Here is a 12,020-nt window from a genome sequence, read left to right on the forward strand (position 1 = left end):
TTTGACTTTTGAGAAACTCTCTAAAGAGGATAAATACTAAGGCACAGATGGAAGAAAACAATCTGTAAATCACTTATTTGACAAAGAACTGGCATTTAGCATATAAAACGTACCCTCAAACCTCAAGAGCAAATAAGACAAATAGTTCAATTAGAAAATGGGTAACTGGAGAACAAACTTGTGGTTGCCAAGGGGGAGGGAGTGGGATGGACTGGGAATTTGGGGTTAATAAATGCAAACTATTGCATTTGGAATGGATAAGCAATGAGATCCTTCTGTATAGTACTGCAAACTATATCTAGTCACTTATGATGGAGCATGATAATGTGAGAAAAAGAATGTATATATGTACGTTTGACTGGGTAACCCTGCTGTATAGTAGAAAATTAACAGAACACTGTAAACCAGCTATGATGGAAAAAATAAAAATCATTAAATAAAGAAAGAAAATGGGTAAAATATATGAAAAGACATTTCACTCAAGAAGATACTGAGATGGTAAATAAACACCTAAGAAGATATTCAACATCACTAGCTATTAGGGAAATAAAAATTAAGACTCAATGAGCTATCACTGTGTACTTATTAGAACACAGTGACAAAACAAAAAATACTGACAATGCCAAATGCTGGCAAGGATGTGGAGAAACTGAATCTTTAATATAGTGCTGGTGGAAATACAAAATGGTATAGCCACTCTGAAAAGTAGTTTGGCAATTTCTTAAAAACCTAAATATACAAACCATAGACTCAACCAAACTTCTTGGCATTTCCCAGAGAAATGAAAACATATTCACACAAAAATTTGTGCCTGCTTCTTCCTACAGCTTTATTTGTAATAGCCCCAAAATGTAAACAGCCAAAATATCTTACTATGTATGATCAGTTAAACTGTGGTATATCCTCAGCAATAAAAGGATCTACTGATATATCTGACAACGTGGATGAATCTGAAGGGCATCATAGTGAGAGATAAAAAAAATCAGTATCAAAAGGTTACATACTGCATGATTCTGTTTATACAACCTGTCAAAATATAGAGATGGAGAATAGAATAGATTAGTGACTGGCAGGCATTAGAGGTGGTGAGTTTAGGGGCTGAGTGTGACTGTAGAGTAGCTAGAAGGATATCTTTGTGGTGATAGAAGAGTTTTCTATCTTTATTATGGTTACATGAATATACACTTGGTATAAAATGACACAGACCTACACATACACATTGCACCAATATTAAATTTCTGGTTTTGCACTGCCTCATAGTTAAGTAAGATGTAATCAGCTGGAGAAACACAGAACCACCCTGTACTATCTGTATAATTTCCTGTGTGCTGTAATTTTTTTTAATACAGAAAAATAATTTTAAATGAAACTCATTTTGCCCTGACTAGTTGTGGCCCACGTTACTTCCCAAGAGGAGAAATCCTGAGACTGTGGAAATCCCCAATACTCCGTTTTACACAGAAGCGTGAGTTGGGGCACGAGAAAGGGGCTGAGCTACAGAAAATGGAAAGCTTGGGAGGAGTTTCCCTCGCCCAAAGGCTAAGGAGGCGGGGTTCGTGCCACAGAAGCCAGGAGTGAGTGGCTCACTGCCCTGCTCCAGCCTCTGTCGCTCCTGGAGCGGGCACGCTGTCTTCACCGCTTGGCCAGAAGGCTGGGCAGCGAGAGGGCGGGGTGCTAGAGGCGCGGGGACTGTCGCTCTGGCATTCCCGACGGCCACAACGCAGAGGAAAAGAATTTTGAACCGTGAACATTTTGGGTCAACGAGTCTCCCACGTTTGGCTTCCCGCCTCTTGATTTTGGGTTAGAGCCCTGCACTGCTTTCCTTCTCCTCAACCTCCAGAGGTGCTGGCGGGAGCCCTCTCGCGCGCCCAAGTCCGGAGCAGAGGCTGTCCTGGCCTTCAGGGTGAGGAGGCAGCCCCTAGGCGGGTCCTCCAGCAGCCAGCGCCGGGCGGCGCGGGTGTCCGCATCCCGCGCGGTGGATGGCGCTCAGAGCGCGCGCGGCATGCAGTCGCTCAACATCACCCCGGAGCAGTTCTCCAAGCTGCTTCGAGACCACAACCTGACGCGGGAGCAGTTCATCGCGTTGTATGGACTGCGGCCGCTGGTCTACATCCCAGAGCTTCCCAGGAACGCTAAGCTGGCCTTTGTGCTCACCGGCGTGCTCATCTTTGTCCTGGCACTCTTTGGCAATGCACTGGTGGTCTATGTGGTGATCCGCAGCAAAGCCATGCGCACCGTCACCAACATCTTCATCTGTTCCTTGGCAGTCAGCGATCTGCTCATCACCTTCTTCTGCATCCCGGTGACTATGCTCCAGAACATCTCAGACAACTGGTTGGGGGGTGAGTTTGCGCCCTGTTTCTTCCCTAATTCCCAGCCTTTTATCCCTGCTCCCTCAACACACACTCTACTCTTCGGACCTTCTTAATAGTTTTCACTCTACCAAATGAATCCAGTGTTCTTTCTTAACTTCCTTACCTGTGCTCACTGCTCACTTGGAGATAAGTTTTGTTTTGTTTTGTTTTGTTTTTCTGCTTTTGATTCCTTTTCAGCGATTTTCTCCTTGTCGCTTAGAGACTCAAGTTAGAGAAACGCTTAGGAGAGGCTCAGGGCAGTGGGGAGGGAAGTCGCACCACTGCTCTCCAGTTATTTCAGCATCCTGTTCCATAATTACTAGGATTTCCTCCTATTTTTCTAAATAAAAGATAAAATATTACAAATAATAAAGCCTCAACAACCCGTCATTCCTCCAACCTCCAGCTCACTCCATAGTTAGCGTCCAGACAGGTGTTTTTAGTCCAAGTATATATGGACTTAAAATTTTAAAACAAGTATAATACATTTGTAGGAAAAAAAATTGAGTCCTTTTTTAAAAATGCACTTACAGAGTCACTCAAAGAGAAGGAACACAGAAAACACATGTCCTTCTGACTGATAAAGGAGGAGAGATCAACTTCTCCTTTCTTAGATGGGGAGCAGAAATGGCAGAGAAACATTAGGAGCCATGGTTGGGAGCAGTGTGTGCACTGCATTTCCCCAAATGATCCAGTCTGTCCAAAGAGATATAACTAGAGAGTGTATATGTAATTCATAAGTAGTAGTGGGTTTTACTCTCACCAGTGCTTATAGAGTACCTTGGGGAGGAAGCATTGGTTGTACCTGCCTTTTCATGGGTGGGTGTATTCTTGTGACCATAAAATTCTTAGAAAGTGGTTAGAAATATAGAGAGAATGTGAGAAATGAATCATTTTGCCTTCAAGCCCTGCTGTCTCCACCCCTTGGCTAATTCCCTTTATTCTCATGGCAAACTTTTCTCTCATTCTACCATTATCGTTGTGAGATTTTCAATTTAAGTGCCTGGTATTGCTTTTTTTCATTAATATACACTGGGTTTATTGTTAGTAGATCACCATGCTAAAATTTTTGATTCCCATCTCATCTAAATATTTCCCCAAATGCACTAAATATTAGTATACATAGCATTGGCTTGGAAGTGACACATAATGCAGAAAGTTGTAAACTGACTTATGGATTATTGACTTTAAGGCTCATAAACCTTTTTTTTCCATTTTTTAAAGTTTTATTGAAGTATAGTTGATTTAGAATGCTGTGATAACTTGGGATTATTGACTTTTTTATGCACTCTGATGAAATCATTACCCTTGGGCATTTAAAAGTTGCCCAGTGCAACTGAATCCACAGAATTAATGGAAAAACTTTTGATCACCACATAAACTTGTTTTTTTGAAAAAAAGGCAAAGGAGTTTTCATTTCTAGGTGTTTGTGAAGACAGATTTATGAAGCATGTTTGTATTGCTGGATGATTATAGTGCTGTTTGTAAAAATGAACATAATTAAGCAAAGTGGGTTCTTATACTGGGAATCAAAAAACCTGGATTACTACTTTGGCATTAATACAGGCTAATTCAACATGTCTGGACTTCAGTTTTTCAATTAAATGTTAAGGATTCTAGAAATTTGGAAGTGGAATAAGGCAGATCTTTAGCCCTTATCACTGGAGATTGATGCCTAGGGTAGACCTTCCCTCCTGAGGACTTACACAAACACTGAAAAGGTTTTTCTTGAACTTTCTATTTTCCTAGTTCATGGTGGACATTTTATGTTAACTTCTACATGCTGAAAAAGGGTGATATGTTATATGTATGTATATATATATATCAGGATTAGTGTGAGGATAAAGTGTATTAGTAAAAGTGCTTTGAAAAAAATTAATCATTCCATGAAAATGTAAGGTATTAATTCCATTAAGGAATGTTTAATTGGAGATGGCCTGCATTCATCGCAGGCCAGATTTATAGAATAAGTATTCTTATAAATTGAGAAAGAAACACCAAAATTAAAGTTGAGGGGAGATGGGAGAGCTTACAGGGCTGCTAGAGATAGTGGTACAAAGAGAATTAACTTGTACTTTATAGGAAAGAGTAGTAATTGCAAAACTCCCTTGATGAATTGGCAAAAGAGAGTTCAAGAGAATGTAATATAAGAATTGAAAATCAGTTCACAATTTATTATTTCATGAAGCAATTGAGAATCTCCAATAAAGACAAAGTATTCTACCTTGGGAATACAAAAATGAATAAAGCCCATATGTGGTTTTGTGGGGCTCAGAGAATAGGAAATAACCCACATTGAACAAAAATAGGATTTGGTAGGAGAGGATTCACTCTGCCTGGAGCATGGAAAAGTCAGGAAGGCTTCCTCAAAGCAGGGGTCTTGAAGGATAATTCAGACTGTTTCCAGCAGAGGAAGGAGGTTGGAGTGTGTTCTAGGAATGGGGGTTACCCCAAAGTGTGGAGTAAACAAAGAAAATGATGTAGTCCAAGAATACTTTGTGGGAAGGCATTTCAGAGAAGCTTGGAATATAGGTTTTTATGATTTTGGCATTTAATTCGCATTTTAAAAATAAAATGCAGTTGGAGTTTCCACATGGTGCAGAAGGTTAAGGATCTGGAGTTGCCAAAGTTTGTCGTGTAAATTGCAGCTGCAGCTTGGATTCAATCCCTGGCCCAGGGTGCAGCAGAAAAAGAAAAAAATACAATCAAATGCACTTGACTGAAAGAAAACCTCTCTGTGGGTTTGGCCACACACTATGGACCTCCAGTTTGTGATTTCTCTACAAAGTCACTCAGACGTTTCTGACCATGGTTGGGCTGGGAATGACTTTGTTTTTCTTTTTTTAATCCACTCATCTCCCTTACTAGGATCTATCAGTACCTGCTGAGTCAGAGCCTACATTTTGATGAGATCCACAAGTGATTCTTTTTTTTTTTTTTTTTTTTTTTTGGCTTTTTGGCTTTTTGCTATTTCTTTGGGCTGCTCCCGCAGCATATGGAGGTTCCCAGGCTAGGGGTCGAATCGGAGCTGTAGCCGCCAGCCTACGCCAGAGCCACAGCAACGCTGGATCCCAGCCGCGTCTGCAACCTACACCACAGCTGACGGCAATGCCCGATCGTTAACCCACTGAGCAAGGGCAGGGACCGAACCCGCAACCTCATGGTTCCTAGTCGGATTCGTTAACCACTGCGCCACGACGGGAACTCCCACAAGTGATTCTTATACACATGAAAGTTTGAGAGGCACCACTTTTAGGTAATGTTTCTCAAACCTGGATGCAGAGAGAATCTCCTGAAGAGCTTTTTAAAATGAGCTATGCCAGCCCCAGTCCAGACTAGTTACATCTGATTCTTTAGAGCAGGTGTGCTCACTTAGAGAGCCCATCGAGTACATCTCTACCCAGCTTTCTGTTGACGGACATCATGCTCCTGGCTTGAAATCAGTAATGGCAGGAATATTTGTACCATGGAAATTGGGTACAAATTAGGCCTTTAAAAAAAAAACCCAGAGCATCACTGAGCAAAGATACTGAGTTTCCTTTTGTACAGTGATGGCACCATGAATGCAGGTTAGGGAGTTCCTATCATGGCTCAGCAGAAACAAATCTGACTAGTATCTGTGAGGATGTGGGTTTGATCCCTGGCCTCGCTCAGTGGGTTAGTGATCCGGCACTGCCATGAACTGTGGTGTAAGTCACAGACATGGCTTGGATCTGACTTTGCTGTGGCTGTGGCGCCAATTCACCCCCTAGCCTGGGAACTGCCATATGCCTTGGGTACGGCTCCAGAAAGCAAATTTTAAAAATTAAAAAAAAAAAATGGATGTAGGTGAGACAAAATGTATTCATGAACACTTATTTACATGAATTATGCTCAAGTCAGAAGGATATACAACCGATCCTCAGCATCTAAGCGTTGCCCAGCACAATCCCTTTATATATAATATACATCATGCCTTCATATTATATTACCATCCTAATGTCAACTGTCTTTGAATTACCAGTTGGCTCATTCCCACACTAACCCACAGAACTTCTTCCAACATGGAACTAGCATGAGTGGAGCTTACCTTCCTTCAAGAATAAAAATAGCTTTTGCTTATGACTTTTATCACTAATATGAGGATGGGGTTATGTTGCCATAGCAATTAAGAGTCAGACTTTGGAAATTCTTTCTCTGCGCTGCTCTATGATCTATTTGGTCAGACTTCGGCAGTGAACTTGGCCATTGTTATCCTGGGGCCATAGAATTTATCTATCCTTATCTGTAGCCTGTTCTTCATTTTGTCTCTTTCTTCCTCCTCCTTTTATTTTTGTCTTTACAATATCTACATGTTCCACCACATTCACTGAGTGAACATGTTCTATTTTTTTCCAGCTAAATTCGGTGTAATAGATTTTGCTTCCGAGTAATTCTCCAGAACACTTTGCTCTCTTCTCTAGTTTTCCATAAACTTCTCTTTTCCTTCTTTCTTTGTTTTCCTTATGTTTCTGTCTCTTTCTTCATGCTCTGCCTTTTAATAGTTCTCACTTACCCTTATTTTTTGCGTATGTGTCCATTGAAGCCTATATATACAGTCTCTTTTCTCTTGTCATTCATTTCTGCATTGAGGCTATAGCCACGACTCTCATTTCTTTGTTGACAATCCTGAAATAAACATCTTATCATTTATCTTAAACCATAATCTCTCACCTGATCTAAAGACTAGGCATTTATACATGGATACCATATCAGCCTCCAACATTCTCTCTCCCTATTTTGTCCCTCTGCCCAGGGCCAAAACTTTTATTAGTAACACTATATTCATTCTTGTATTCAGCATTTCCTAGGTATCTTCTCTGCATACTACAATATTGTAGGAGTTAAGAGGAGTTAAGAAAGCTGTGTCCTTGTGGAATAACCATGTTTCAGTTAGAGCAAGAAAGAGAAGGAAACATTCAAAGAAAAATGTGGGAAATGCAGAGGATTTTGTCGATGCTAGGGTTCCAGAGTGCACAGTGGAAAAAGCACAGTGAAACAGTTGGCAGGTGGGGAGGTTGAGTCAGATTAGGATGAACTTGAATTGGGAACAGGGGCAAGGAATAGTCTAAGAAAACAGTGACTGAGATAAATATGAATTTGAGGCAAAGGGGGATTAATTCTGAAAATCTCCCTGAAGGGGTGGAAAATTAATTCTAATTCCAGCCTCCGTTATGGCTCTCAGCATTAATGAGGTAGGATGGGGCATGTTTGGAGAAGGGGTAGAGTAATGGCTTTGCTAGAAGCCTGCAGGTCTTGGTGCCCACTTTCACCCTACCGTGGGTATACTCAGAGCCAGGGGAAAGCATCGTCTCCCCAGGTATACACAGAGCTCTGTGGCTTTCTCTGCAGCCCTGCTGTGGGCAGTGAAAAGAATTTTCTAATGGTGGCTGGCAAATTGAGTAAAAGCTCTCCCCAAAAATGAGTTCTAAAAACACACTAAGTAGTAGCAATGTCAGTGGGAGACGTGCATACCCACATATACATTTAACGAATACTAGCTTGGGTAATAAGATGTAAAAATTAATTTTCTCATCAGCTGATATGAGAATTCCTCTTAGAGCACTGGTTCTTAATCTTGGCAAAACTCAGAATCACCTGAGGAGTTTTGAAAATGATGCCTGGCTCCTAGCCCTAGAGATTCTGATTTAATTGGCCTGAATGTGATGCCTGGGATCAGATTTTTTTTTAATTTCCTAATGGAAAAGATTACAATTTGTAACCAAGATTGAGAACCATCGATGTAGTGTAAATGCTGACAGCACCAAGGCTTGGGTTATTATGAAGGTTAAAAGAGATAATGTGTGTAAATTGCTTAAATACCATAGTGCCTGTCACATGTACCAGTGTAATATAGCTATGATATTTTTAATAGCAATTGGAGTCAGAATGCTTGCAAAATGCAGAAGTAGATTGCATAAAATGAAGTCCAACATAGAACTCTGAGGCAATTCTTTCATTGTATGCAGCCAATTACATCTTTACCAAAGCCCTTAACCTTTTCGGAGTCTTTCAAGACGGATTTGAAAAGAAGTCAAAAATGAAAAATTGGGGATCTAAGGTATAAAAAGAATGATTAGAAGAATTATTCTCTCATCTGGAGAACAGAATTCTGATTCTGTATTAGCACCCTCCACAACAAGGTTTTCAGTCTGTTTTACCCTGAGCCATAGTAGCTGGTGTGGGTGGGTGAGGACATGTGACTGATGAGGCAAAGCTCCAAAGCTGTTCATGAGAACAATTCCCTTCTCGCTTTTTAACTGGTAGGGTTTTGCATAAGATTTAATTTGAAAAAGAAATTTTACTGATAGGAAGGACTGGAGAGAGTAAGAGAGGGAAAGAAAGAGTGCTCTCCATGCACAGCATGACAAATTTAGGTGAGTTTTTAGAGATTTTGAGCTGAAAAATTGTGAAATGGGTTATTAAAAGAAGTTTCTGACACTTTATTTGGTGAAAAGATCCTAATTCTTTGCGTCAGTTCAGAGCAGAGGGATTAGACTGGAACTTCTTTAGGTCAATTTTATTATTTGATTAGTGGTTAGTAAACATCACTTGCACTTGTTATAATAATTTTCCCTTTTCTGTAACATTTTTAGAAACCTCAGAGTCCCAGGGGAAACTTAATTATGGTAAAATTAATGTGAAATCAATGGTATTATGGGGCTTTAAAAAATCTTTTAACAGGAATGATGAAAGCTATTAAAGAAGAATAGTTTCATTAAAGTATAAAAAAAAAGGAAATAAAATCAAAGGGAGGCCCAATGGCAACATCAGTTTGGTGGTAAAATTAAAAAAAAAAAATGTATGGGGCCAGCCTCTGGGTAATCTTTCTAGAATCAATTATGTACACACTTTGAGAAAAAAGATGCCAGGGGTTAAGAAAATCACTAGATTTTCTTGGGAGGTGGTGTTTGGCAGTAACAGCATGTGATTTATATAAAAGATTCTCTTTACTTAGGACAACACCATTGTACAGTTAAAATAAGGCCAGGAAAATATTTAACAGAGAGAAAGTTTGAAAAATTCCATTGTGCACGTAGGAGAATAAAAAGATTCTTCTTTTAATTTGCTCTTCTGGAACAGATCTCAGCATGTTCTTTCACCGGTAGTTAGGTTATTACGATTCCTGTTTGCAAGCAAAGGGGTCTAACTTTAAGAAAACTGAGGAATAGTCTGACTCATGGAACTGAAAAGCTCCATGATTAGGACTTGCTTCAGGCATAGCTGGATCTAGGCCCTCCAACAATGGCTCCAGGGCTTTGCCATTCTCCCTCTGTGCCCATCTTCACTTCTTTTTATATTGTGGTTTCATTTGTGGGCTGTCTTTTGTCAGGAATATGAAAGATGGTCCTTGGAGTTATAAGCTTAACATTTCTTTTAAAATCTCCTTCCCTCACCTCAAGCATCGATCCATAGATGAATGGATAAACAATTATATACATATATATATATATATATATATATAGTGAAATAAGCAGGGCACAAAAAGATAAACTTTATGATTCCATTTATATTCACCTATCTAGGATAGGCAGATTCATAGAGATGGAAAGTAGATTAGACATTACTAGGGGCTGAAGGGAAAGGGATATAAGGAGTTATTGCTTAATAGGTACAAGTTTCTGTTTGGGGTGATGAAAATATTTTGGAAATAGTAGTGATGGTTACACAATTTTGTGAAGTATTTAATGCCACTGGATGCTATACTTAAAATGGTTTAACTTGCAAACTTTATGTTACATATATTTTACCACAATAAAAATGTTCCCCCCAAAGTTGAAAAAAAAAAATCTTCCCTATGTCATGAAGTGAGAGAGGTGAGAGAGGATCCTTCCTGTTACTTGCAAAGTACTCTGGAGAATTCAAGACAGCTTGACACTGTCCTCTTACTCATGAAACTGATCATCATAGCCCAAGCCATGAAATCCTCTGCTCAGGTAACAGTCCTATACCCATACCGGTGGAGAAGTAGGGGGACAGTGGGCTAGAGTCACCCTCATTTGAATGACTTAGTCAAGTAGAATCACTACGGGGAGACGCAAGGACAGCACCACCATGGCACCTGGCAACCTTGCATGTCGTCACATGGGACACAGAGACAAAGACACAGGTCATATGACCTGAGTTTTTGCAGAATGCCTGATGAAACCTCCTGGAAGAGGGGGAGAAAACCTGGTGAGTAGCCCCATGAAGTAATTTCTTTCCCTGTCTCATGGGAGACTGATGGACTGACATCCATCCATCAACTGAAACTGTTTCAGTGTAACACAGGACTTCCCACCATATTCCCATTAAAGGTCCAGCTATAGGCTTTTGCCTATTTCTGTAAAATTGTTTGGCCACACTCTAAGGGGGAGTAGGGTGCTCCTCCTCTTCAGAGCACCCACTGCCCATGCCATTGGTCACCTGGCCCTTCAGGTTTGGTGTCTTCTTGTGGGGCTGGAGACACAGGGAGCTTACACCATGTTGATCCGGTTCACTCTTTGTGTCTGTTCATTGTCTCCTTACAGACAGAATTTTTGAATGGAGACAAGCCAGTGTAACAGCTGCAAAAGGAGTAGTTATGGCCCTTTTAGCCACCACCATGCTGCTTGGGAATATTTGATTCTTGACAGGATGTTCTCCTGAAGGAAGGCATGCAAGGCAGATAAACATGCTTAATAGATTCACCTACATATATCTAATGGACTAAGTCCAAGTAATAGAAACTGTAAGTTCCCCAAAATATGCCCCTGGATTTGACTTCTTGGATGTCCTCCCACAGGCATAAGCTCTGGACTAGGTTTTTCAAGACCAAGCTCAACCAGACTTTTGAATAGCCTCTTCTGTTTATCTCTCCCGGTCTGGGATGGGTGTTGGCCTCTCCCTCTCCTGCTCCCATCACACTTACATGCCCCTTGAGAGACCAACTTCCATGTAGCAGCTTTCCCCTAGTGCTGGAGAAATGCCTTCTCCTTCAGGTGAGGAATTATTAAAAGGCCAATGAATGGGGTCTGGGAACTTCATCCAGGCAGTCTGTGTATCTGAAAAGGATTCAGCACAAGCTGAACTTCTTGTTTCCTTTCCTGTCTCAAAACTAAGTATTTCTAATGATTGATCCTGAAGTACTCAAGTTAGTGTTTACTGGTTTTATCTCTGTATGCAAAACTAAATCTATTCTTCCTGTGGCTGGGTTTCTGAGAAATGCATTACCTTTCATACCAGAAAGATTGCAGGGACTAATAGAATGCTCCTAAAAAGGTAACGCATTCTCATATTCTGGAAGAAATAGAAGAGATACTTTGGTGAGGTAAAAACGAGCATCTACTTTAGAGTCACACAGTCTTGGTTCTAATTCTGTTCCGCTATTTATCATTTCTTGTATTAACCAGCCTATGTTACATTTTCTTGCATTCTATCTGTCCCTATTACCAGACCAAAGAAGTTAATAATGGATGATGCTGCCCCCCAATTGTCAGTGCAGCCCCAGAAACTACAACAAAGATGCAAATTTTACATCATGTTGTATTTGAACAAAAATATTAATGTATATCCAGTTCTTATGATTATTCACTGGATTTCAGTATGAATCAGCTAGTAATTATATATTTTCACCTATAAAATTTGAAATCCCCTTTCAATACATGTATGAAGAAGCATTAATATTAT

At 40.2% G+C, this 12,020-nt stretch overlaps 1 protein-coding gene across 1 annotated transcript in view; it reads left to right on the forward strand.

Moving 5' to 3' along the window:
* QRFPR (pyroglutamylated RFamide peptide receptor) overlaps window positions 1,543–12,020 on the forward strand; it is a 46,366-nt gene continuing 35,888 nt past the window's right edge. The window contains exon 1 of the mRNA XM_013998193.2: window positions 1,543–2,342. Within this exon, the coding sequence (XP_013853647.2) occupies window positions 2,003–2,342 (340 nt within the window). The 5' untranslated portion in view covers window positions 1,543–2,002. The remainder of the gene's footprint in view (window positions 2,343–12,020) is intronic.

Source organism: Sus scrofa, chromosome 8 (assembly GCF_000003025.6).
Source record: "Sus scrofa isolate TJ Tabasco breed Duroc chromosome 8, Sscrofa11.1, whole genome shotgun sequence".
In the NCBI taxonomy this organism is placed as follows: domain Eukaryota; kingdom Metazoa; phylum Chordata; class Mammalia; order Artiodactyla; family Suidae; genus Sus; species Sus scrofa.